The sequence below is a fragment of the Seriola lalandi genome, unplaced genomic scaffold (assembly GCF_002814215.2).
Source record: "Seriola lalandi dorsalis isolate HSWRI2012SDOR001 ecotype SW California unplaced genomic scaffold, Sedor1 jcf7180002053538, whole genome shotgun sequence".
Lineage (NCBI taxonomy): Eukaryota > Metazoa > Chordata > Actinopteri > Carangiformes > Carangidae > Seriola > Seriola lalandi.
Genome location: NW_019524091.1, coordinates 734,708 through 758,130, shown reverse-complemented (window position 1 = coordinate 758,130; position 23,423 = coordinate 734,708). Strand labels below are relative to the sequence as shown.

The 23,423-nt window shown below is 38.6% G+C and overlaps 5 protein-coding genes and 1 non-coding gene across 10 annotated transcripts in view; 1 reads left to right on the top strand and 5 right to left on the bottom strand.

Annotated features, from left to right (window-relative positions):
• Positions 1–4,947, bottom strand: part of igf2bp2a (insulin-like growth factor 2 mRNA binding protein 2a) — a 46,103-nt gene extending 41,156 nt beyond the window's left edge. Inside the window, exons 1-2 of one of the 4 annotated variants that reach the window (XR_015436924.1) lie at positions 4,409–4,947; positions 3,187–3,247 (exon numbers count right to left, since the gene is read on the bottom strand). Coding sequence is in view for 2 of the 4 variants with exons in the window: in XM_087172642.1 (XP_087028768.1) it covers positions 3,187–3,247; positions 4,409–4,583 (236 nt within the window). In the remaining 2 variants the exon portion in view is untranslated. Of the gene's footprint in view, positions 1–3,186; positions 3,248–4,000; positions 4,019–4,408 lie in introns of those variants that run through there. The other 3 variants (XM_087172642.1, XM_023401183.2, XM_087172643.1) reach the window with 3 other exon arrangements.
• Positions 4,948–8,737: 3,790 nt separating this feature from the next.
• On the bottom strand, positions 8,738–14,656 carry tra2b (transformer 2 beta homolog). 2 transcript variants are annotated; one of them, XM_023401224.2, is made up of 8 exons: positions 14,522–14,656; positions 11,511–11,656; positions 11,186–11,348; positions 10,791–10,979; positions 10,581–10,696; positions 9,349–9,471; positions 9,141–9,211; positions 8,738–9,046 (listed from the first exon to the last, which is right to left on the bottom strand). In XM_023401224.2, the coding sequence occupies exons 1-8, from the start codon at positions 14,543–14,545 to the stop codon at positions 9,036–9,038; spliced, it is 843 nt and encodes a 280-aa protein (XP_023256992.1). In that variant the 5' UTR covers positions 14,546–14,656; the 3' UTR covers positions 8,738–9,035. The 2 variants fall into 2 exon arrangements, with proteins under 2 accessions (XP_023256992.1, XP_023256993.1); XM_023401225.2 differs by having other exon boundaries at positions 9,141–9,208.
• A 1,369-nt stretch (positions 14,657–16,025) lies between these two features.
• hce2l1 (high choriolytic enzyme 2-like 1) lies at positions 16,026–18,152 on the bottom strand. The gene is made up of 9 exons (XM_023401207.2): positions 18,044–18,152; positions 17,901–17,952; positions 17,729–17,788; positions 17,486–17,638; positions 17,279–17,396; positions 16,985–17,163; positions 16,786–16,867; positions 16,558–16,682; positions 16,026–16,460 (listed from the first exon to the last, which is right to left on the bottom strand). The coding sequence occupies exons 1-9, from the start codon at positions 18,113–18,115 to the stop codon at positions 16,447–16,449; spliced, it is 855 nt and encodes a 284-aa protein (XP_023256975.1). The 5' UTR covers positions 18,116–18,152; the 3' UTR covers positions 16,026–16,446.
• A 1,021-nt stretch (positions 18,153–19,173) lies between these two features.
• On the bottom strand, positions 19,174–21,230 carry hce2l2 (high choriolytic enzyme 2-like 2). Its single transcript, XM_023401208.2, has 9 exons — positions 21,083–21,230; positions 20,933–20,975; positions 20,784–20,846; positions 20,535–20,690; positions 20,281–20,398; positions 19,884–20,062; positions 19,618–19,699; positions 19,413–19,537; positions 19,174–19,302 (listed from the first exon to the last, which is right to left on the bottom strand). Exons 1-9 carry the CDS (start codon positions 21,140–21,142, stop codon positions 19,283–19,285), a joined length of 846 nt encoding a protein of 281 aa, XP_023256976.1. The 5' UTR covers positions 21,143–21,230; the 3' UTR covers positions 19,174–19,282.
• A 392-nt stretch (positions 21,231–21,622) lies between these two features.
• trnak-uuu (transfer RNA lysine (anticodon UUU)) lies at positions 21,623–21,695 on the bottom strand. Its single transcript has one exon. It is a non-coding gene; the product is annotated as a tRNA-Lys (tRNA).
• Positions 21,696–21,718: 23 nt separating this feature from the next.
• Positions 21,719–23,388, top strand: LOC111651240 (uncharacterized). Its single transcript, XM_023401209.2, has 5 exons — positions 21,719–21,877; positions 22,112–22,212; positions 22,784–22,921; positions 22,999–23,117; positions 23,204–23,388. The coding sequence occupies exons 1-5, from the start codon at positions 21,827–21,829 to the stop codon at positions 23,263–23,265; spliced, it is 471 nt and encodes a 156-aa protein (XP_023256977.1). The 5' UTR covers positions 21,719–21,826; the 3' UTR covers positions 23,266–23,388.
• The last annotated feature ends 35 nt before the right edge of the window (positions 23,389–23,423 follow it).

Here is a 23,423-nt window from a genome sequence, read left to right as displayed (position 1 = left end):
TGTTTTTTTTTCTGTTCTCTGGTATCAAAATAAGCCACTGTCTAAAGAAATACCTGAGCAAAAATGCAAGAATGTAATTTAGGTTTAATGAAAGAAACGCAATATTCTTTTCAAACTAATTTCAATTCTTTCAATCAAATTTAGACAATATGAATTATATAACTAATGGTAATTAGTGAGAATAAACATGTAATAATTATAGTAATCATTCTACATAAATATATTTATTTTTTCAGATGTTTCATGAGTTCTGTTGTATTGATAATTTCATCAGCAGTTTATATTTTAAAGCTACACTGGTGTATCAAGCTTATGTGATTATAACAATCAAAATACATATACCGGAAATATTATTTTAAGTTTTTACTTGCTAACATAAAAACATTCAATACATTTTGAATCAGTTGTCTCAACATTGAAATCCATATAAAGTAATCTACATTATTAGAATACTGTTAAAGTGGTTAAATCAATCCATTTTAATAGAAATAACACGGTTAATTTGTAAAAGCTCTGGTTGAAATATGATTAATAATGTGCAACTAATTATTCTGTATTTTCCATGACAAGAAGCTTCAAAAGCCTTTCACATATAAAATCAAAAATCTACTTTACTTGTTTTAAAAATGCTCCAAGTAAAATTACATGCAAGCTGGTGTGTCTGAACCCATTTGAAATATCAAAATATAAAATATATGCAAGTGAAATATCATTTAAATGATAAATAGGACATCAAAACCACAACAATTCATACCTTTGTCTTTTCTGGGCTATTCAAAATTGCATTTAACAAGGCCCAGTCCTTTAGAGAAAAAGCTCATTAGCAAACAAAATGTTATTTCAACCAATCATGATCAGTCATAATTTCTTGTCATTAAAAATAGACATAATTTGACTGTTATTCTCGCTATGCCTATTAGACATTACACAATAAAGCACATCTAAAATATATATACAGACACCACACACAGCAAACAGCAGCTGAAACTACAGCAGTCTCAAAAAAGCCAGTAGGCCTGAGGGTCCACACACAACTTCCTAAATGACAGAACAAAAACTGATCATTGGTTCCCTGCTCGTGCCCTGTTTAACTATGACTTCACTACAGCAACCATATATATTTAAAATCAACAATTGCTATTATTATTTATATTAGCCTACTATTAAATAGCAGATTTAGAAATAACATAAATAAAGTTAATATAATTTGAGTATTCTAAACTTGTATTATTATTATTAAATATGAACTGTATTTCTTAATATGTCTGATACCACAGAAGAATTTATAAAAAATCTAACTTACAAAAATTGAATCTGCAAGAAATCTGTGAATTATGACATTTACACTCTTCACTGTAGGACAGAAATACGCATTGTAAGCTTTAAATTTTAAAAACAATGTAAATATTTCTGCAATAATAGACAAAAGCTCAGCACAGTGACGTAAAAAACTCTCGGGGTTTTAAACATTAAATGAAATGATCACCGTGGAAAAGAATCGCCACTTTAAAACGAATAGAACAAATAACATGAAGTTACACCTCTACGTGTGGTTTCGCCCAGTTTACAGTGACTGTGTGTTTCAAAAATGAACACCTGTACGTGCCATACGCTGCACTCATGTCGACCTCACTGATATGGCGAAGATTCCGCTTTAAGGGCCTGTTCAGAACATGCAGCAGCTCCACACACGCCGATTGGACACATGCAGACACATGTATGGACATTTGCTCCATCTGATTCCGCCTATAGCCGTGCAGTGAGCAGGGCCATCATGGCAGCCATTATGAGGCTCTCCAACATTGCCATGGCCTACGTGCACATTAACTGTGGGGAGTGGCGCAGGCTTTCTTACACCATGTTGCGCTTTGCAGCTTTGCAAAAACGCTTTTAAATCGAGCCACAAAACGGGGGGGAACACAGCAGCTCGATCACTGGACATTTTACACATACATATTTTCCTCCACAGCGTTGCACAGCCAAAGAAACGAGAGCTGTAATGCAGGAAAGTGTAGCCTGCACTGGAGGGGGAGGACTATGCTGGAAACGCATAAAGTATGGGTCACGTGTTCCCCCGCAAGGGGCTTGAATATTTACCTTTTTGTCACGCAATGTAGGCTTTCCCTACAGCCAAAGGCATTGTTGGGAAATGTGCTGCGTCTATACGTCCACAATATTAACTACGCATTACGCACAGGACAACATTGCTTCTTTTAATTATTATTTCCGAGCAATTAAAAAGATTTTTTTTGTTTTTTTGTGTGTTTGTAAAATGAGTGGATAAGCTGATACAAAAGCACAAAACAACACAGTGCTGTCGTGGATTGTTGGCGTTGACGTTTGGCCCTATACATTAGCTCACACACTAACTCTCGCTTTCCACACATACGCGCGCGCACACACACACACACAATCTGTGTCTCTCATATACGCACACACACACACACACACAAACACACACGCGCACACACACACACACACACACGCATATAGTAACCAGAGGAGAGGCTCAGCTGATTGGTATGCATCTCATCGTGCAATGCAGTGTTCCAGTCAATAATGAAACTTTAACGCCTACATATAGGAAAAATAGTCTTGTGGGGAAACAATTGCCCATGGGAAAGTTTGATGAGACTCTATACGTGACATTCATTTAAGATGAAATTATTACGTGTATGCACTTGTGTGTCTGTGTACAGTGTGTGTGTGCGTGTATATGTGTGTGCGTGTATGTGTGTGTGTGTGTGTCCATGTTTCACAGTGGGATATAGGCCTTGCTGCAGATCACGCGATATGGCAGAAGCCAGCGTGTGTTCTGCGGATGTTGGGGACTAAACTGTTTCCTTGTTGCTTTCTTTCTTTTGTTTAATCACCGTGCAATTACATTTCCATCGCCAGCAAATAAAACAACAACAACATCAACAACAGCAGCCGGGTAGAAATCACACACAGAAGCCGAGAAAAGGGGGTAAATCTGCGTGCTATATTTCACAGCGGAAGCCTACAGGTCACACAGTCTAGCATTGGGCACAGTATAGGCGTATGACACAATGTCAGTGTTTGTGTGCGTGCGTTTGTGTGTGTGTGTGTGTGTGTGTGTGTGTGTGTGTGTGTGTGTGTGTGTGTGTGTGTGTGTGAGAGAGAGAGAGAGAGTGAGTGAGTGTGTGTGTCAGATTGTAGGCCTACCTTAGTTTTTTGGGAACAGAGTAGTCTACCTCTATCACCTTTCCGTGTAATTCAACTTTACCTGTAGGGACGAAAATTGATAGTGTAACATTAGCTGTGTGTCATGAAAGTAACAATGCAAGCTGGTAGGCCTACACAGCAACACTTTGAATCACTTCACCAAGTAGGTGCGTCCCCATTCAAACAGCCAACCCCTAAAAGAAAAGTAATGTACGCGGGCGCGTCGTGCGCACGGCGGCGGATAAACTGTATATGTTTACATTAAAACAAGCACAATGTGACATTTAGTGGCTCACAATGGAGGAAATCGGCGCCAAAATGAAGCATGATAAGCTTATATAGTATGGGGGAAATGGGCAGCCATGCTTTCCACTCCCACAACCCTCACAGTGCAATGAGGGGTATTTTTTTTTCCTGCTCTCAGTAAAGAATGCAACATCAAAGAGGAGATGGTTTGAAAGGAGAATGTCTTGTACTCTTTCTGTTGTAGGTAGGTGTTTTCTTAATTCCCCGTGTTGACCCAGCCGGGGGGTTGAAGAACGAAGCGCTCCTCGGCGAAGCCTGAACACGGGTTTTCGTTACTATTATGAGTGGCCTGGCGCAGCACGGAATTAGCGTCTCACCTCGTCCCCCACTCAGCTACCTGTTTATTAGCTCTTTCCTCCGGACCCCCATGACCCACCTCCAAGACACCTCGTAAAAACATACCCAGACATCAGAGGAACATGGATCTGACAAGTTTTCCGCTGTCGCTTCGCCGTGCTCTCTTTAATAAAATCAAGATAAAAAATAAGTGAAAAATAATTATGCCTACCCGAACCATCAGACCATCCAATACATTCCAGCGGGTGATTGCAAAGTAGCGCCCCGCACTATCGGAATCTCCAAAATATAGGTTATTGTGCGCGTTAATTGCGTTACGACGGCTCGTGTTTTCTTTAGGCAAACGGGCACCAAAGCCCTGGCTGTGTCCTGCGATCGATAATTTATCCAATTTTTGCTGGAGCGTGCATGACTGAGCGTTCATCTAAACTCTGATGGCACACGGATGTGATCGCAAAAAACACACTGTCCCGAGCAAAGAAAATAACACAAGCAATGATTAATATTTTCACATTTCGGACAAGCTGACCTATTGTGCTTTTTAATCTGATCTTGCAGTTCGACTCGCTGTGGATTTTTCCCTGTCACCAGCAGCATCACTTATCAAATCCACACTTACCAGAAAGAGTCTCTATAGCCTTTATGGCCGAGTTCTGATCGGGGAAGTCCACAAAAGCATAGCCGGATTTCAGTAGGACCTGGTCGGCCACTGGCAGCTTCCTCTCCCCAAAGAGCTGCTTCAAGTCCTCGACAGTGACCGAAGGACTTAAATTCCCAACATATAGTTTGTTCATGATCTGAAAGGAAAAATCTCGAAGGGGTATCAGATCTTAGAGTGAGAGAGTGGCGATATTCAGAGAAGTAGAAAAATAAAAAATAAAGATAAAATAAAAAATAAAATAGAAAAATATGCTGGGATTTTTTTTCTTTTAAAAATGCAGCAATTACCCCCCAGGAAATTACTACGCTATAGGCGACCCCCCAGCACCAACTCTGGTCCTGGTCAAACTCTTTTAACAAGGACTGGGGAAAAAAAGTGTCGTTACGACGCTACTCTGGAGCCAACAAGCACCGCCTCTAAATAAAATCTCCCTTAAAATCACAAGAAAAAAAAATGTTTGGAGGTGCATGAGGGATCACTCCTGCTTTCCCAGCGTAGAAAGTGCATTAGGGTATGGAAGTGGCATGATGATCACTGGGTACATTCAGCAAAGGGATGGGCTTAAAGGAGGCTGAGGGGTTATTTCATCAAATCATAATAAGGGCCGTGCCGTGGGTCCCTCCAGGCTGGGGGAGTGAAAAAGGGCTACTGTGTGGAAAATCAAGTCGCTGTCACTGGACTTGTCGACCCAAACAGTGTCACTGATCCCCACACTTTGCCTTTTACTTATTTATGGGCAACACAGAAATATGGAGACGTGAATGCAGGGGGCTCCAAAACTCGCTATGGACGCCTGTTTGAGATAGAATATATAACATCTGAGACAATATTCAGTATTTGGCAACAATTATAGAGCAGTAAGGAGGAGAAAAAAAAAGTTTAACCGATACAGAAAGTGAAACCTCAAAACACCCATTCTTGTAAATTCTGTCCTTGTACAGAAACCATAGTGTCTGCACATGTCGTACATTTTTGCTGGTGGCCCCCTACACCCTGACCGGGGGCCACTGTTTAAGGGCACACACCTGCAGCATATACGCCTATAACATATGTCCCATTCACTATATACAATATTATTTAACTTGATGACACACTCAGTTTGCATTTCAACCTGTGGATAGTGCTAATAGATCCAGCTCTAAAATGTAAAACTGAGCAAACATTTATTTTTAGAGGCTGATAAGGAGAAGAGAGGGGATTCCTGGCCCTGAGCAGGGAGGAGGTGCCCTCTATGCAGTGTCACTCAGCCAGTCTGAGCTCATACTCCAGGCTACAGACATGGTATTACATCTGTCTTTTTTTTTTTCTTCTTTTCTTTTCTTTTCTTTTTTTTTTTTTGTTAGTGTAGGTGTGTGCATGTGGGTGTGTTTAGGGAGGGAAGTGAAGCAACTTAGCCTAGGTGCGTAAAGTGGATTTCAAAACAAAAGCTGAAATGTAAGGGAAAGGCTGCGGCTGCATGACGAAGAGGGACAGGCTGCAGTGCTCATGCATGGATGTGTAGTCTTGTACCTACACTAGTTACCAAGGGGAGGAGCTTTTGCCTGCAGCACTTGAGTGTTTCTACATGTGACTGGCCTGTGCCTTGGAACATTACTGCCACCCTACTGTAGTGGAGAGAGTGCCAGCAGCAGGAGTGACCATTCCTCTCCTTGTTTACGTCAGTGTGTGAACAGAGGAATGTCAAAGCTGCGTTCTATTTACAAAACAGCTCTTTAGTTACTTTCCTGATGACATGCTAACACAGTTGTTGCAGGATTTTCTGCTACTGCCGGATGAGACTCATTCAAATCTGAGGTCAAATGGATTACCCATTCATTTTAAAACTCATTTACTGCACTAAATGATTACCATACTCATTTTACACTATATATCTAATTACATTATACATTCAATTTCTGCTTTAAACTTGAACCTATTTGTGCATTTCTGTTTAAATAGAATTTAAATGAAATATTTTACATGCTTTCCTGTTACATGTTGTCCCCATTTAGGTCAGTATGCTGTCAAATCATGCAGCCACCCAAAAATGATTTCCACTCAGAAAGGAAAATGCACTGGGACTGGGAGGGATGTGACATTTGCGGAACGCAGAGAGAACTGCTGACCAGAACAAACAACACACACACATACGAACATGTGGACTTGTGGTGGAAGAGGGAAATAAATAGGCTGATGGAGTTTCCAAGGTGGAGACAGCTGTTGAAAACGGTTAAAAGGGGTGGTGGGGGTCAGGTAAAAGAAACATTCAATCAAGAGCATTAAGACAAACTAGGATTAACTGTTGTACACGGGGGATACTGTTGTATCCCCTGTGGCATAAAGTTTACACATTCCTATTCATGCCTACACTCTCAAAGGTTCATTCTTTTGTTATGTTGTCCAATAAAGTGAAGTGTAAATTAACCATTTACTCAAGTAGACTTGAAGAACTTGCGGTTTAGATGATAGTTTCCGTTTGTGTTAAATTTATTTTACTACCTCTAGAAAATCTGAGGGAAATCTACCATTTTATTGACTTCAGAACATTTTTGTTTTTTCAGGCAAAACATGCCGTAAAAATGTATTTAATGCAATGGGCTAAATACAGAATAGTTGATAGAAACCTATATATTTCTGTGATAACACCATTCCAATAGGAAACAAACATGTTTTACTATTAATACTATAATGCTTTAAATTAAATGGTTAAACAAAACAAAAAAACGTCACGATTTTTCCAAGCTGTGAGCACTGCAAATGAAATCCATTCACCTCCTTTGTATTGGGGTGAAGGGAGGAATCTCAGAACGGATATTGCAAAGCATGGACAAATAAAACAAAAATTATCTGCATGGCTCGATCCCACTAGAGATAAGTGGGAAAAAAAAGATGTTTTTTTTTCATAATTTGGGTGAACCAACCCTTTAAGTAAAGAAGCAACCTCTTTTTACTGCTCATCTTTTAACTTCAGGATCTGAGTTTTTTCCCCTACTACAAGGTAAAATGGAAAACTACAATAAACTAAGTCATACACTTTGTCATATACTGTACTGTACTGTACGTCATGGATGATGGAACAAGTTTGGACTCCTCTGTGCCCAGTAGGGGTAGATGTTGGACTTCAGTTCCCCACAGCCAGATGCTGCTCGATAGATCTTGCTAAACCACATGGGGAGAGAGCAGTGAAACACTAAACATTGGACTTGGTGAAATCAACTTGATTTGTTCAGCTGCATTTACTCATGGATGGGTTAACCTCATAAGTTTGTTAGAAGACTAAAAATAGTACCAACAAGTCATCATTCAATATATACAGTGGGGTCCAAAAGTCTGAGAACACTTTCCTTATGTACATTTATGCTTTTTGGTTTTTTTTTTTGTTCAGTTTAAATTGAGCCTGATGAGCAGTGGCATTTAAATCACAGATTTATAGCTTCTAGTCAAGGAATATTAGCTTGACAATCAGACTCTACTGCCATTTCGTTTCACATCATTATTATTTGAATTGCTGAAAGAAAAAAAAGTCAGATGTGGGCAGTGATTCAGAGGTCTGGAACAAGGCTCAGGGAATATGTATCTCTAATATTTTCCCTAGGGGTTATTAGACAAGATGACATTTTACCAAAGCACTTAGCCAAATCCATCCCACTGCTGCCTCACCATTTTTGTTATATCAGTTGGATAAATCATGTTAAAACTAGTCTGCCTCAAGTAATGGGCTATTTCTAGTTATTCTTTCTTGAAATACTGTTATATTGTTATGCAAGGTGATTAAATTTGTTTTGACATCTCAAGAAAACTCATCTTGTCTAGTGTGTCCTGCCTTTGTCCCAATGGATGGATGAATGTTAGAACACCTGTGTTTTGACCCAAGAAGATACAATTATATGACGTTATCAAATTGTCACTTTGGATATATTTTGTAAATATTCATAAGTACAAATTTACACAAGCTTAACTGGTAACTTGGATACATTTTGTCTGTTTTAACAGTATCTAGGAAGAAAGCACTTGCAGCTTGAGACGTGTGCTCATGTTGTGCCCATTATTATTAATTTGTTGATTTGACAATTTAATAGTGGCTCCCCAAAAAAAACTTTTAAATTGTGTGTGTTGAATAACACAAAAAACATGGCACCCACATGCACTGCAGTTGCTATTGTTAAGGCCGAAGTAAAATTCTGCAGAAATTGGCACATACCAATGTGGTAAGATGAAGGCCTTAATATATCCTTGTCTTTATTATAACAGCCCTGCAACAGGAAATGCTTTAAGGCAATGTAGAAGTGTAGTAAGGAGGGGCACAAGTCAAAGTGAAAAAATGCATCCCGCTTTTAATCTGTTCAAAAGGTGAATTTTCACTCAATTTGTATCCAAAAAATCAAAACATTAATATAACATTTACGGCAGGCGTCGCCTATACATTCAAAATTAAAAACATGTGCGGAACGGCTTGAGTCAGTTTACATTTACTGGTCATGTACATCAGTAAACAGAGGTGTGAGGTCACCATAAGAAAGAACATCTGTTCTGAAATCAATCATACCACTCAAACATTTCCTGTCTGTGCTTGGGTAGAGGAGGGGTTTTTGCTTGACAGCAACGTTCAATAGCGACCTGTGAAACAAAACAGACATCAGAAAAAATTCCAACACACTGCAACCTCAATCATAATCCATAAAACAGTTGAGAATTTGTGAAAAAGACTTACGGGGAGAATAAGACCGTGATCTGGACCGAGACCTGTAGGCTCCTCTGTAGTATGGTGATGGGGATCGCCTTCTGAAACAAAACCAAATTAACATCTTTGTCAACTTCTGAATGTATTTAAAAATACACTGAAGCCAAAACACCATGAGTTGAGAATCAATTTCCACAATCATAATATGCTGGAATACTTGATGCATTGAGACTGTCACCTGTATGATCTGTAGTAGTCCCTGTCATCATAGCGATCATAGCCGCCTCGGTCATATCCGCGATCATACCCACGGTCGTAGTCACGTGAATGACGTCGAGGACCACTGGGACCACCTCCACCACTACACGGATGAAGAAAATAATTACTTTCACGCCTTATTTAATTTTTCCATTTCCAACTGAAAAAAGACATTTCTCATTTTTGTTATATGTTACTGAGGTTAGAAAAGGAGGGAGACTTCACTTGTAAGTTGGTCTTTATCTCATAAGTCTGTTATTAACACTCTTACTCAGCATGTGAATATAAATGGCTCCATTACTCTAACTGTAGAAGGACATGATACTCGACGTGGCAAACTTGAGTTTAAAGTGTAAAAAAATTTATGATTAAATGTTTGCTTTTATTTGGGAAAAAGAAAATACAATTTAATCAGTACTTAAAAAGTATATTCATTAAATAATTTATAATTTTTTAGTTTTCATGAAAACAGAACTTGGAGGTCTGAAGACAACTCTTTTAACAGGAAGCAACAACAAGCCTTACATTCTACCCGGTAATAATTTTGTACAAATAGAAATTCAACAACTAACAATACATCTGGAAGTTGTAAGCGCTCTGGTTTGTGTTTATTTCTGTTTATAATAGCAAACATACAATTCCTGAGGAACTGATTGCCTACAACAGATGACACACTTCTACAATTACACAACCAATATCTTTTTCAGCTAAAAGTCTAATTAATACCTCTAATTACACTGAAGTACCCAGAGAATTCACCACTGATGGAGAGCCCAAACTCACTCAGCTACCAAATATTATGCAGTTTGTCACTTTAGTGTTAATAATGCTCGGGATTTTAGTGCATTTGTGTGCTACAGAACTGAAGTTAACCTCCTTTTCTGGGACAACTGGACGATTTTGATGTTCATGTCCCTAACTTTGTAAAAACTTCAGTATTTGTTTAAAAATTGCCTTACAAATAAATTACAATTTTTTTTTTTTAACCTCCAACAGGAAACAGTGATTTTCTCTCCACTCATGACCACTCGCAAAATTTACTTAAAGAATTATAAGCACTGATCTTTCTCTTTGATGGATTACATCTAAAATAGATCTACAAAAACAGTACACCACATCAGAGCATATCTGTTAACTGGAGGAACTAAAATGAAACACCACATGAAATGTGGTACCATGAATGAAACAGTTTCCATGGTCCAGAAGTCTTACTATGTGGGTCGGCCCATATAGATTCCAGGGGTTGGGGTGTGAGGTCTTTTTGTGATGGAGAAGTCTACCCTGATCCTACGACCATCCAGCTCCATGCCATTGGCTCGTTCCTTTGCCTGGTAGCAAACAAAAATAAACTACCACTTAAGACCCATAAAATATTTCAGGAATGTGTTTGGCAGAGGTCTTTGTTAACTCATATTCTTATACCTCTTTAGCATCATTTGTGTTTTCGAAGTAAACAAAGGCAAAGCCCCTGGAGCGCCTCGACTGCTGGTCATACACGATGCTGACATCAGCAAGGGGGCCATATTTAGAGAAGACCTCCCTCAGATCTCTCTCTGTGGTGTACAAGCTCAAGCCAAACACTCCCAGGCAGCAGTTTGGGTCTGGATTTGCCTGCAATTCATAGACATTAAGATTTGGATACATCATACAATCATCCATTGAAAGAGTCCATCAATACTCAGGACAATCAAGTTTTTACATGTCAGGCAGATATAATATGCTGAAGTACATATCAGTGTTTGGGAACTACAATGGACATTTTCAGATATCATGCAACGAGAACACAGGCGATGCTGATTCAGCCATTGATCACTTACACGGTTGCCGATGTGCCTGCGGCGATTGGACATGGGTGAGCGGCTATGGCTCCTGCGCCGATGCTCGCCACTGTAGGACCTGCTATGGGATCGGCGATGATAGGACCTTGAGCGGGAACGAGATCGACTGTAGTGTCTGCGTGAACCACGGCGAGAATGGGACCTGTACAGACAGAGACAATACTTCGACATTCACATTGGTCCTATGGCTATTCACATCCAATTCTTAGGGATGAATAGACAGACTGACATCTTCATATCCTGTCTGACAATTGGTAGGGAAGACTTTTATGCCGCTGTAATTCTGAAAAACATATTTACTCACCCAGACCTTGACCTGGACTGGGACCGAGATTTTGAACGGGAGTGGCGGGAGCCTTCTTTTGAACGGGCCGGTGAGAGAGCCGGGGAGCGGCTTGCCGACTTTCCTGAGCCCCGTGGACTCACGCTCCTGGACGCAGAGCGAGACTCCTGAACGGACCACACACACACACACACACACACATATACCTTGTCAGTACCAATGAGAAGACAAACTGAGAAATTTGACTCAATATTTCTATTTACTTAAGTATAAACACAATCCTGTGAAGAGTACAGAAAAGAACAGAATTTAGGATTGTGAATTAGGAATGTAGGTTAATGCTATTTTGTTTAGCCATGGATAGTGTGACATCAATATGACTACATTAATCAGTATACTTAAATTGTCAACATGATGAAAAAACAGAAATTAGTCAGTTGTGTAAAAATTGTAATGATTTTAAACCAATGTGTGTTGAATTCAATAAAAAAGAACATGCACGCATTTGACAAACAGACCAGAAAATTACTTAGCGCAGTGACCTTATCCAGATTACTTCCTGAACTTCATTTCTGTAACTTCATTACTTCACATTATTCTTCTTTCTTCAATTGTCTTACTTCTTCTTACTTCCCCCATCTGACACACTGCCCATACTTCTTCCCTCCTCATGTTTTAGCATGCATTGAATAATTCAGCTTCACACATCTGAGCTTCATATTATTGAAAATAAAGTGGACATGAGACTTCTTCCGCATTTTCTTGGTCCAACCTTAACCTTAATGGAAAAGAAAAGGATGAAGAATATATGACTACAATTAAAACTGCACCCTCATTCAACTTTTAATGTGTTATTACGATCTTATGACATGCATGGGAATATTTCAGGCCACATAATATAAATGTTCAGTGTTAGTTTTATAAGTATTTCACTTTCAGTGGTTCTACATTCACTGTTATATCCTAGCAGCCACTTTCAGTTATGAGCTTTCAAAGGGTTGTAGATGTAAATATCAGGAAAGTAAGGTATGATTATTGTAAACTGCTGCCAAAACTGAAAGGTAAGCATGTGAACATATGTTCATCTCATTTTTCCATTCTGGTTGTGTCTTGACACTTTGGTAGGTCATCTGCACATCAGGAAAACAGAACAAACAATATTGTCCTATATATATTTTCACAAGATGATACAGATTTATATGAACTATGATTACATGATCACCTTTCATTTCTGTTTGTCTTTTGCAAAAACATTGTGTTTCTTCTTTAAATGTACAGGCCCAAATGAATCCTGTTGGTACAATTTCTTCCAAATGGCCTTTAAGGAATCATAGTGTATTTCAAACCACTGAATGTGAATGTCTGCTCAACAGTGCCTTCATCTTTTTGAGATAAATCTCATCTTAAGTTAGTCCAAACGACCTCAAGATGTTGTTGCAACTCAATTGTATTGACTTGCATCATTAGTGCTGATAGAGCAGCCTGAAATCTTGAGAGTAAATCTTCAGCCCATAAGCTGTAGCTATATCAAGACCATTTTTCTTGAAAAAGTGCCTGTTAGTGGCAAGAAAATTTACAAGCAATTGTAATAGGAAACAGAAATTTGATTGATTATAAGGTGCAGTTATCCTCAAGCATGTTCAGCAAACTGCCTCTAAATAACTAATTGATAGACTAAATCACAACATGTGAGGTTTACCCATAATGCAAAACAACCACATGAGACCAATTCTAGATGATCACACTGTGGAGGCTGGTGTGCAAAGAAAAATAGTTGGTTATGCCTGTAAGTAAGCCAGTGCAAACTGTATGTCCATGGTCAATGTGGGCAACAGCGTCTAAGGGTAAACGTTTGTCTAAATAACCTCCTCTACATAAACTCCTCCCGGACTAACCCAAACTGTCATTTGCCCTTCTACATACTGTACATTCCTAATTTGATCCTATGACCCCAGGTACATGCAGGCTAAATCATGTCATTCTGGAAGGGACATGTGGGTATTCTATTGCAAAGTGGTTTCTAAACCACAGAAAATTGTTTTACATTTTATAAAATGTACAGAAATAATGGTCAATTCACTAGGGTAAGAATCAAACTTTAACTCTGATTACCTGATAGCTGCAGTATGATATGGCTATGTTTCCAAGGTACAATGCAATGACAGAATGTGCCAGTTAATGCAAATGGATAAGAAGAAATCTTGAGGCCGTTTGTTTTTGTCTTAAATCGTTAATATGTTTAACACCAATATTGTGGCTTGATTGGCACAAGTTGCTGCGCCCACAATGACAGAAAAAACATATTGAAATATTAAGATTAATGTTGGCAGACACAAATGCACAGTACTCAGTCGAGATCCTATGTATAGTATCTACATACAGTTTAATACCATCTTACAATTACTACATTAAAGTTTGTCAAATTAATTAGCGAATAAATGTCTACACAGAAATCCCCCCTTCGGTTTCTGCAGACTGTTTCATTAGTTAACCTATATTCAACATGTTCAACAAGTCTGATCGCTTTTAAAACATTATGTAACAACGTAGCTAAAATTAAACTTGCAAATAATTAATCTTAACAATGAACAGTCAGACATTCATTTTGACGATCCGCGGGTTTGTTTTTAAAGACTGGTTAGGCTGAGTTGTTGCCTTAAGTTAGCACTCACGTCGCAGGCTCTGTGCTGCTTTTCTCGTACATTCACATAGGCCCAGCTCATGGGCTACCGTTAGCCGGCTAGCTAACGATTATTAGCACACGCTAATGTTTACTGTGCAAATGCTTGGGACACGTACTAGTAATAAACTATAAGCTGAACAAAATTATAATGAAAGATGTATGTTTCATAAATAACTTTTTTTCATAAATGATTTGGACTGTAGGCTTCAGCAAGCTAGCTAACGTTAGCTAACCAACATTAGCTAAGACAACATGAACACTGAACATTTCAGTTTCATACAACCGAGTCACTCGTAAGTTAGCACCAGAAAAATGTTACAGACAAAACCTTAACGAAGCTCATACGTACCCGACCTTTGTCGTTATCGCTCATTTTTAGTTACACTGAATATATGAAAGTAATAGCTAACTACAATCCACAGTTGTGTGGGAGCGTGTGTCTGTGTGTGAGCAATAGCGGCAGCAACAACTGTAGACGGTAGCTCCTCCCACGTGCTGCAGGCAGATAATAATAGCATAATTAGCAATTACATTCTTCCATAATATAGTTTCATGTAGTCTAATGTAGTTTCCTTAACGACGCTCGTTAAGAAAACCACATATTTTCGCTTTAAATAAAATGAAAACAATTATAGTTATAACTTGCAATTCAAGTGACTGTCTGTGAGTAGCCTAATAGAGTAGACAACATAACCAACATAACTCAGGTCTAAAGGAAATAGGACCTTTACAAAACCTGTTGAAATATTTAGTCCCGTTTTGAATCAAGTTTTAAAATTTATGTCGGTATTTCCAGTAAGACTCTATATTTTGTGGAATAAAATGAGTTTGGTTAGGAAGTGGTTTTGAGATGCAAAGTAGCCTACTAGACATTATTCAAGATAAATAAATGTTTTATATTTTTTATATAAGATTTACAATCAAGCAACAGTTTAATAATACCTACTGCATATTTTTTGCATGTTAAGTGTGGTGCCCCCACCACCCCTTTTACCACATTGTCTTCTAAATGAAAACATTCACTGCATAATTTTAAAATTCATAGCTTATTAAGCCATCAAAAAACAATTATTGACTTTATTTATTAGTGGTCTTTACAAATATAACTGCATATTTAAATTGTCTCTGTGACACCAATTTTGTCATAGCCACTCATCAAGATAAGATGAAACCAGTTAATTTAGCTGACATTCTACACAACATTTTTGCAAATAAATAATGATATAATAATAATAATAAATAATTATTTCTTAAAAGATGTATGCCTTGTTTGGGTCACTGTTTTATTGTTTCATGGTCTGGAAGCCAATAAGTCCATATTTTGTAAGATAAAGATTCTTTACACGTTGTCAACTGTACAAATGCATCCTTTTGTCACCATACCACAGAGCTGTCTGGTCCTGCTGTCTTTTCCTCACCCATTTACTCCATGTCTCTGCCTTTCATTCATCCACTACTTTCACGACAGTTTTATTCAGGCAGTGAGGAGCAGAAAATGACTGCTACCCTGTGGTTAAAGAGTGACTTACTCCAGTGTAAGCACATTCATGAACTACTCTATGTGCCACTGGCTGGATTGTATGGTGGCAGTGGTACAGAGATGCACTTGATTTGTCTGGTTTAAAACCAAATTTAATGCAGGGAAAGAAATATAGGTGAAAAATAACCTTTTCTCCTTTTTTTGCTTAAATTAAACCTGTGTAGAAAATCATTCTACATGGACAGGACCAAACAGAAAACTATCTGATTAGACAGAATTTATTAGTAATACTGTATAATACTGTATAACACAATGCAAGACCTCACTTGTCTCCAAGACATAATCAAATAGTGTGTAAAACAGGCCATAACTCTTACTGTTTTGCATTTTCTTTATTTAAAGTGAGCAGATGCTGAGAAGGAAGCAGAAAATGGAACAATCTCATTCAGAGATTGGATGCAGTGATTTAATTGGCAGCAGCAGGCACGAAAAAAACTAGTCAGTTTCAGTCTGGCATTACGCTATCACAGTGCTGATTTTTATTATATTAGAGAAATGCAACTTTCACTGGTCCCTTAATTTCTGCCTAAGACAGTTTTATGGCCGATTACTAAATTAGACTAGAATTTGTGATAATAATTCAAAATATTAATATGGGAAAATAAACTTGCTAAAAATCAATTTTTCCACATTATATGCCAAAGACCAGCACTTATAATTACCCATCTGACATGACCTAAGAGCAGATTTAACAGAATATGACAGAATAACAGAATGTAATGCTCTGGATCCAGTTACTCATTGGCACCTATAAAGGGGGTATAGAGAAAAAGAAAATCAATCAATCATTTTTAATGGAAGAAACTATATTTTCAACAAGCCAGTAAATGTGTAAGTTCACCTACCACAGTTATATAGGACATTTATTTTATGAAGATCTAGAGCACTGGGTCCATCTCGCTGGCCAATGGGAATGTAAGGATCTGGTTTGGGGATTATTGTCGGTCCACCATCTTCAGAGAAGGCATATCTACATCAAAGATACATAAAATATATTGAAGTGATGCCCCAGCAAAAGATGAAAAAAAATGAAAAAATACAATTATCTTGCCTGGCCTCAAAGAGGAGCTCACCTTCCATAATGCATGACAGAGGTGTAGTCATATGGGCTGTTGAGATTGTTTGTTACCTGTTTCCTGAAGTTATGAATGTGGTCTGTCAAAACACAAAAAATAAAGGGACATTAAACTGTTTTGGTGAAAAAAGGGGTAGTAAAAAAAAGGCTTTCTAAAGGCAGTAACATAATGTTGGAAGGTGATAACTCATTCCAACCTGGCATGATGTTTTTCCATACAATTGTAACATAGTGGTCTCGGTCTGAGCGTGACTGCTCGTGTACAAAGCCAAGAGCGTGCATGAACTCATGGGCGGCCACTCCTGACCACATGCATCCAGGAGACTGCAGTGACAAGGTCTGGCTTCCCCCAGTCTGCCCCAGAAACGACCAGCAGCTTGGGGCACAGAAGAAAAACGTGTCAATACAATGCAAAACTACCACACAAGAATTATATGCAAATATCAAAACAGGTACTACATCTAAAAACCATTTGTTGCAGTCACACTCACCCATATCTTGGTTGAATATCAAGGAAACTGTCCTCATGAGTGCGTGGAACAAATTTAATGCATGATCCAGAGGAAATGTCTTGCATCCCAGTCTCTATGGTGATTCTGTCCATGTCGTCTGCCATTTAAAAAAAACAAGCATAATTTTCAGAAAGATTCAAACTTAAAATGCCTTTGTATCACCTCTTTAAATATGCCGATTCATACCATATAGTGGGGAGAGGATGTATGGGACATAAACGAATCCATCAACTGATTTAGGCCAGAGACAGGCATTGCCAGGGCAGGTTATCGCACTCCGCATGTATGAACTGGCAATATCTCCCTCTCTGAGTGTCAGTCCTCGAGGGGCTCGCAACCCTTATGAAAAAAACAAAACATTTTGTTGAGTCCAAGATATACTGAAAAAGTTTAATGAATATAATTTTATATAATTCACAGCTTACTTACTGCTATTGACCTCCAGGATTTGATCCATTACATTCATTTGATCACGGTCTGTAATTTCATCTAATGAAACAAAAAATAAAGTTTTAGTGATCTTCCTCCAGTTTCTATGATCATTAACGTGCAGTATTATTCACATGCATGATGTAAAAGTAGCTTTTTTCCAAGATCCCACCTGAGTATTTCCTTTTTAACCTCACTTTCCCCTCATGGACTCCTGTAGAATTCTGCAATACAAAGGTTAAATGTTAATTTGGCTGCAAAGCACGACAAAACTAAAAGGGGGTCTCATCCAAAATATTTTCTCCTGGTACTGACCTTAACAGGTAGAGTGTACGCTTGGGTCAACAGGCCAAGGAAGATAGCCAGAAGGATCCTGGCAGAATACATTGTTGTGTTTTAGATTGGTATAGAAGTTTCAGTCTGCGGTCCAGTGCGAGAGCTAAATGAACTCCTCACCTCCACTGAATCTATATACCCACTTCTCCTCCTATGCTCTGTACTGATTGGGCACATGATCTATGATGAAGCATGATTAAGACCCCTCATCAACCAGGTCTGTGTAATTTACTCAAGTCCACTGCTGAGCCGTAAAAGGTGGTCCCATTGCTGACCTTCACTTGTGCCCTGTACTTAACACATGTTAAGATTCAGCACTTTCTGAAATGAAACACTTAAAGGTGTTTTGCTGTTACAACTCAGCAGTTGTCATCAGGAGAATAACTGTCCACCCAGTCCAACAGACCAGCAATTTGTGTCTGACTAAACTGGTAACAGGTGATTTTGTGATAAACTCAGTTGATAACTGTCTTGACAGCAATCATTTTGTCATTTAGGTAAATATATAAAAACAAAACCTTCCCCCTCTCCCAACGCTGTTTCTATTTTTATCAAAGGGCCAATTTGAAGGGCAATGACTCAGGGAAGAATTTAATGTGGTAGCAGTTGATTAAATCTCGCCCTCATGGTTACTGAATATAAATACTATAAAATTTCTGTATCTGAGTTAGGGGTGTATGATTTTAATTATGGATCCTTAAATGCACTGTCATATCACAAACTTGTTCTTCATTAATCTAGATAAATGGTTTCTTCATCCGGTGAAAACAGACTATTTCCCCTTTTTTCCCCTCTTGTTTAATGTGATCACATGACCCATGTTTTCATTCTTCAAATACTTTATTTTACAGTAGTGTAAAATATTCAAGCATGCATGCAAGCAGGAACACATTTCCTTCACATTCAAGTAATTTCTGACTGATTTATGAAATGACTTATGTTGTACAGGGTAGTGACGCTCGGATGACCACTTCAAACAAAGCTCTGATGAATGCTAGTGCTCTGCTTCTTTTGTTCTCACGCACCACTTTACTTTAACTTTCTCAGCCTTCTAAATGGAACCAACACGTCTTGTTTAAACTCACACAATCGCATGCACACAGAGGAAATGCTGATAGAAAGCTTTAATCAATCTTTATTGATATTTCTTCAATGATTTAATATCAATTTATTATATTAGCTTCCAGTACACGACTGTTTCGGCTCAATGCAGTTTGGTTAGTAATCATCCTTGTCACCTGTGGAGAGAGACAGAAAGGAATTAAACATTTGACAATCTCTATATTGCATTACAGTTACTGGTCCTGAAATAATTACAGGAAATTAACTCAGGATGTTTGCTACCAACCGCATTTATAGAGTTTGTTGATTTTCAGCTTGTCAATGTGGCTGAGAGTCGATGTTTGGCCCAGCTTTATGTTCTTGCTGTTCTTAGGAAGTATGGTTGGCTCCCCATCCTGAGAGTAGGCATACCTAAACATATATATTACATTACAATATAGGAATTACACCGCAAGATTAGTCAGTGGTCTAAATTAAAGTTATATACTTACATCCCAAAGTGCATTATTGAGCCATAATCATATGGAAGGTCCAAATGGTCAGTCTTGAATTTCTCAAAATTTCTCAAACGATCTGTTGGAAATTGAAAAATAGTTCTTAAACTTAATAACCGAGCACTCGTACAGATTGTTGTCGTTGTATACAAAGCATCTTTGTTTTGAAAACTGATACAGTTGATTATTAATATTCTTTAATTTACCATTTTTGAAGATCTCATTGCCCAATGCCACCCCCCTTCCCGCCCCTTTGAAATTACCCCTCCAAATGTTTGGCCACATGATGGTGACATAGTTGTCCCGGTCAAAGCGAGACTGCTCGTGCACAAAGCCCAGGGCATGCATGAATTCATGGGAAATCACTCCAACTTGGAGGCAGTTAGGGCTCTGGAGAGATACGGTCTGTCTTCCACCACGCGAACCAAGGTAGGACCAACACCTGAATTAACACACATACACCCAGACACATAGCATATGATTAGAAAAACTCAAAGAAGAACACTTCCTTGAGTAACTCATATTTATAATAACAGCTGCTACTCAACTCTGAATTTCACATCTCTTACACACAGAAAAAACATTTTGCCAAACACATAACATTTTTAGAGAAAAGACTGACATATTATGGAATCAAACTTTCCAGGCAAAGGTTCTCACCCAGACTTTTGCTGGATGTCGATGAAGTCACGCTGGTGAGTCCGAGGAACAAACCGCACACAGGTACCTTTCTCTATGTTCTCCATCCCTTTCTTTATCAGCTTTGTCTCCATCTCAGCTGTTCATGGGTTTAAACATAATGGAAAGGACAGAAACAATTTAAACAATCACTGAAAACAATGTTGGTGAATGTTAGAAATTATTATACTATAACATATTGCAATTATGTACATTTAGAAAACTACAAAACATACAGTATTCAGTTGAGAGCCTGTATGCAATGTAGACATGTCCATCCACTGACTTAGACCAGAGGCAGCTCCGTGCAAAGCAGACTTTGGAGCGCCTTCCGGCAGAAACAGCAATGTCTCCCTCTCTGAGACTGGTAATGCCGTCGATGATTCGGGAAGCTGAGACAGAAATTCAATCATTCTAGACATGAGCTCATTTACAGTATGATGTGTAAACTGCAAAAGAATTCAAGTAAATTGTTTGCAACTTACCTTGGATCTCATTAGCTTTAATGATTTCATCCATTGCTGTCCCATCGCCGTGCTCTTCATGCTCTTAAAAAAAGAAGGGTTATTATTCATTGCGCGCTTTTACTAGTCACATTTAGATTAACATTTGATCAAATTAAAATTTCATTTACCTTTATAGCCAATGGGTCCCCATTTTGGGCTGAAAAAAAATTTCTGTAAAAAAAAAAAAAAAAAAAGACAAAGTTGTTTACAGTTCTGTTGCAAGCTTTTGCTGAAGTTGTTAAAAATCACAGTCCCACTCCAATCCTTTGCATATTTACCTGAGAATGTACGGCTGAGAGACAGGTGGAAACCATGCACAAGAGGATAATCCGGTCCATCTTTGCTGGTCAGAATTTTCTTCAGTGTTGCCATTTTACTTGCACTAACACCTACCTTTATAGGTGTTCCCAGTCGCTGTCCTGAGATAATACCCATGATTATCACAGGTAAATTACAGGGTTACTGTTATTTGTTTGTGAGTGAGTTTAATGCCCAAATTAGTTAGATTCTTTCATAAACAACAACTTCAACAGTAAGATAATGTGAGGTCTCACTGTGTATAATAACAGCTTCACTTCGATGCCCAGTTTTAAATTAAATGCTTTAATGTTTGGCACAGATTTCTGGCAATTTTAGGCTTTGGGTGTATCATACATGTAGGCTACCAGGAGTACTGTTTTGTTTTTTGCTGGAGCTACGCTTACCAGCATTTGACACGCAGCGTTAAGCTTCGAATATCAGATGCTACGTCGCAAAACGTCATGAGTGAACATCATATTCTTATTGTCAGTGTGTTGTGAAAAAGAGGAAAACATCATCGCCCGAACAGGGACTTGAACCCTGGACCCTCAGATTAAAAGTCTGATGCTCTACCGACTGAGCTATCCGGGCTCTGGCAGACAGACCGGAAACGCTCAGTATAAATAACGGAAACCGAAGTCATACTCAATCCAATTCAAATTTCACTCTCAAAGAGACAGGTCGACAAATTCTTCAAAGGCATTTTAGGAAAACAAGATACAATGACCGGTTTTTCTGACATTCGTTCATTTCTAACACAACATGATGTTACGGTAGGTTGATGTTAACGTTAACTGACTTGTAACTAGCTAGCTGGCTAAATTTGCCAGGCTTGATGTCGGTGGCTACAGCTAAGTAAGTTCAGACAAAAGATACAAATTATCGTCAAGGAAAATAACTAAAGAAACTGCTCTGATAGCTCACCAACAATTGAGCGAGTCTAAACACTTTCATAGCAAACTAAATTAAGTAGTGTCAACGCTGTAAATCCTTTCTTTACGTTGCAGGAGCGGGTCAAGGAGCTGCAGCGTGCTATCCAGGAAAACAGTCTCAAACTGGAAGAGGTCCGACAGCAGAGGCTGCATGTTGAGGAAGAAAAAACTCAGTGGTACCAATGTTACTTACTTTACGGAACTTGAGTTAAATACAACTTGGTGGTTATAGGTAGTAAAGGTTCTGCTTGGTTCGGACCATGCGTGATTTCTAAATCAAAGGGCCACAGGCTGGACTCGAACCCGGGCCGCTGCGGGCCGCCCCAGGCTTACAAGCAAGGTAGCAATTTCAAATGGAAAGACACAGCTGCCTTTCAAATTGGACTTTTTCCCTTGGAGGAAATGGATCCGAAATCACATTCTTTTTACATGATCAACCCGAGTGAAGTTTGGCCAAACAATTAATTCTGCAAAATCAAAAATATGCTCATAGTAACAGTGTGATATGATGCGTATTGACATTTGTGCTGTTGGTCAAAGTCAAATGAGTTCTGTTCTTTTCAGGAACTCTTCAGGATTGAAGAAATATCCTCAAAGTGCAAGATGGTGTCATATACAAGCTGCTCTCACTTTGTTGTTTAGCTCTGTTGTGCCCTTTTTTTCTGGTTTTTGTGATGGTGTGAACTTTCTGTTAATTTTTCATTCACATGATAATAAAGTTGATCTGATCTGAGCTCTCACTTGCAGCACCAGGGAGGCTGAGCGAAGGATGGAGTTGATGAAGAAGAACAGCAGAGTTGTTGATGTTTTACAGCAACTGGGTCATATGCTGCAAGAAGAAAGGCGTCTTTCTGAACAACTGCATGGTCAAGACTCTGAAGACAGGTATTGTACTGTGCTGTGTGCACAGAGAAAGACGAAATAAATGTCCAAATCTGCAGTGAACATTCATTATGTTTCAGAAACCAAAAGAATGAAGAGGACAGGAGTGAATGTTTCAAAAACAGGGCAAGAAGCCTCACTGCTGAAATTCTGGACACAAAACAACGTCTGGCGGAGGCCAAGGCTCGTAATATGGCTGGTAAGAGGAGTATGGAGGATGTCTGCAACCTGATAAACTTGTAATTGATAAAGGTAGTAATAAGCCATGTCTTTCTTTGCCAACAGCAGAGGCTTTGATCCACCCACCAACCAGAAAGTCAAAGCAAAATCAAAGCAAGCCCAAGTGAATCAAACATTTAAAGATTGATTTGTAAATTACAGGTACATTTGTTTACATTTTTTGTTGAATTCAATATTTGTAATTGATTTTATATTTATACTTTGTTGAACCTAATAAAATTTTGACTTGATATTGTCCCAGAAGTACTTGTACTTTATTAGCCAA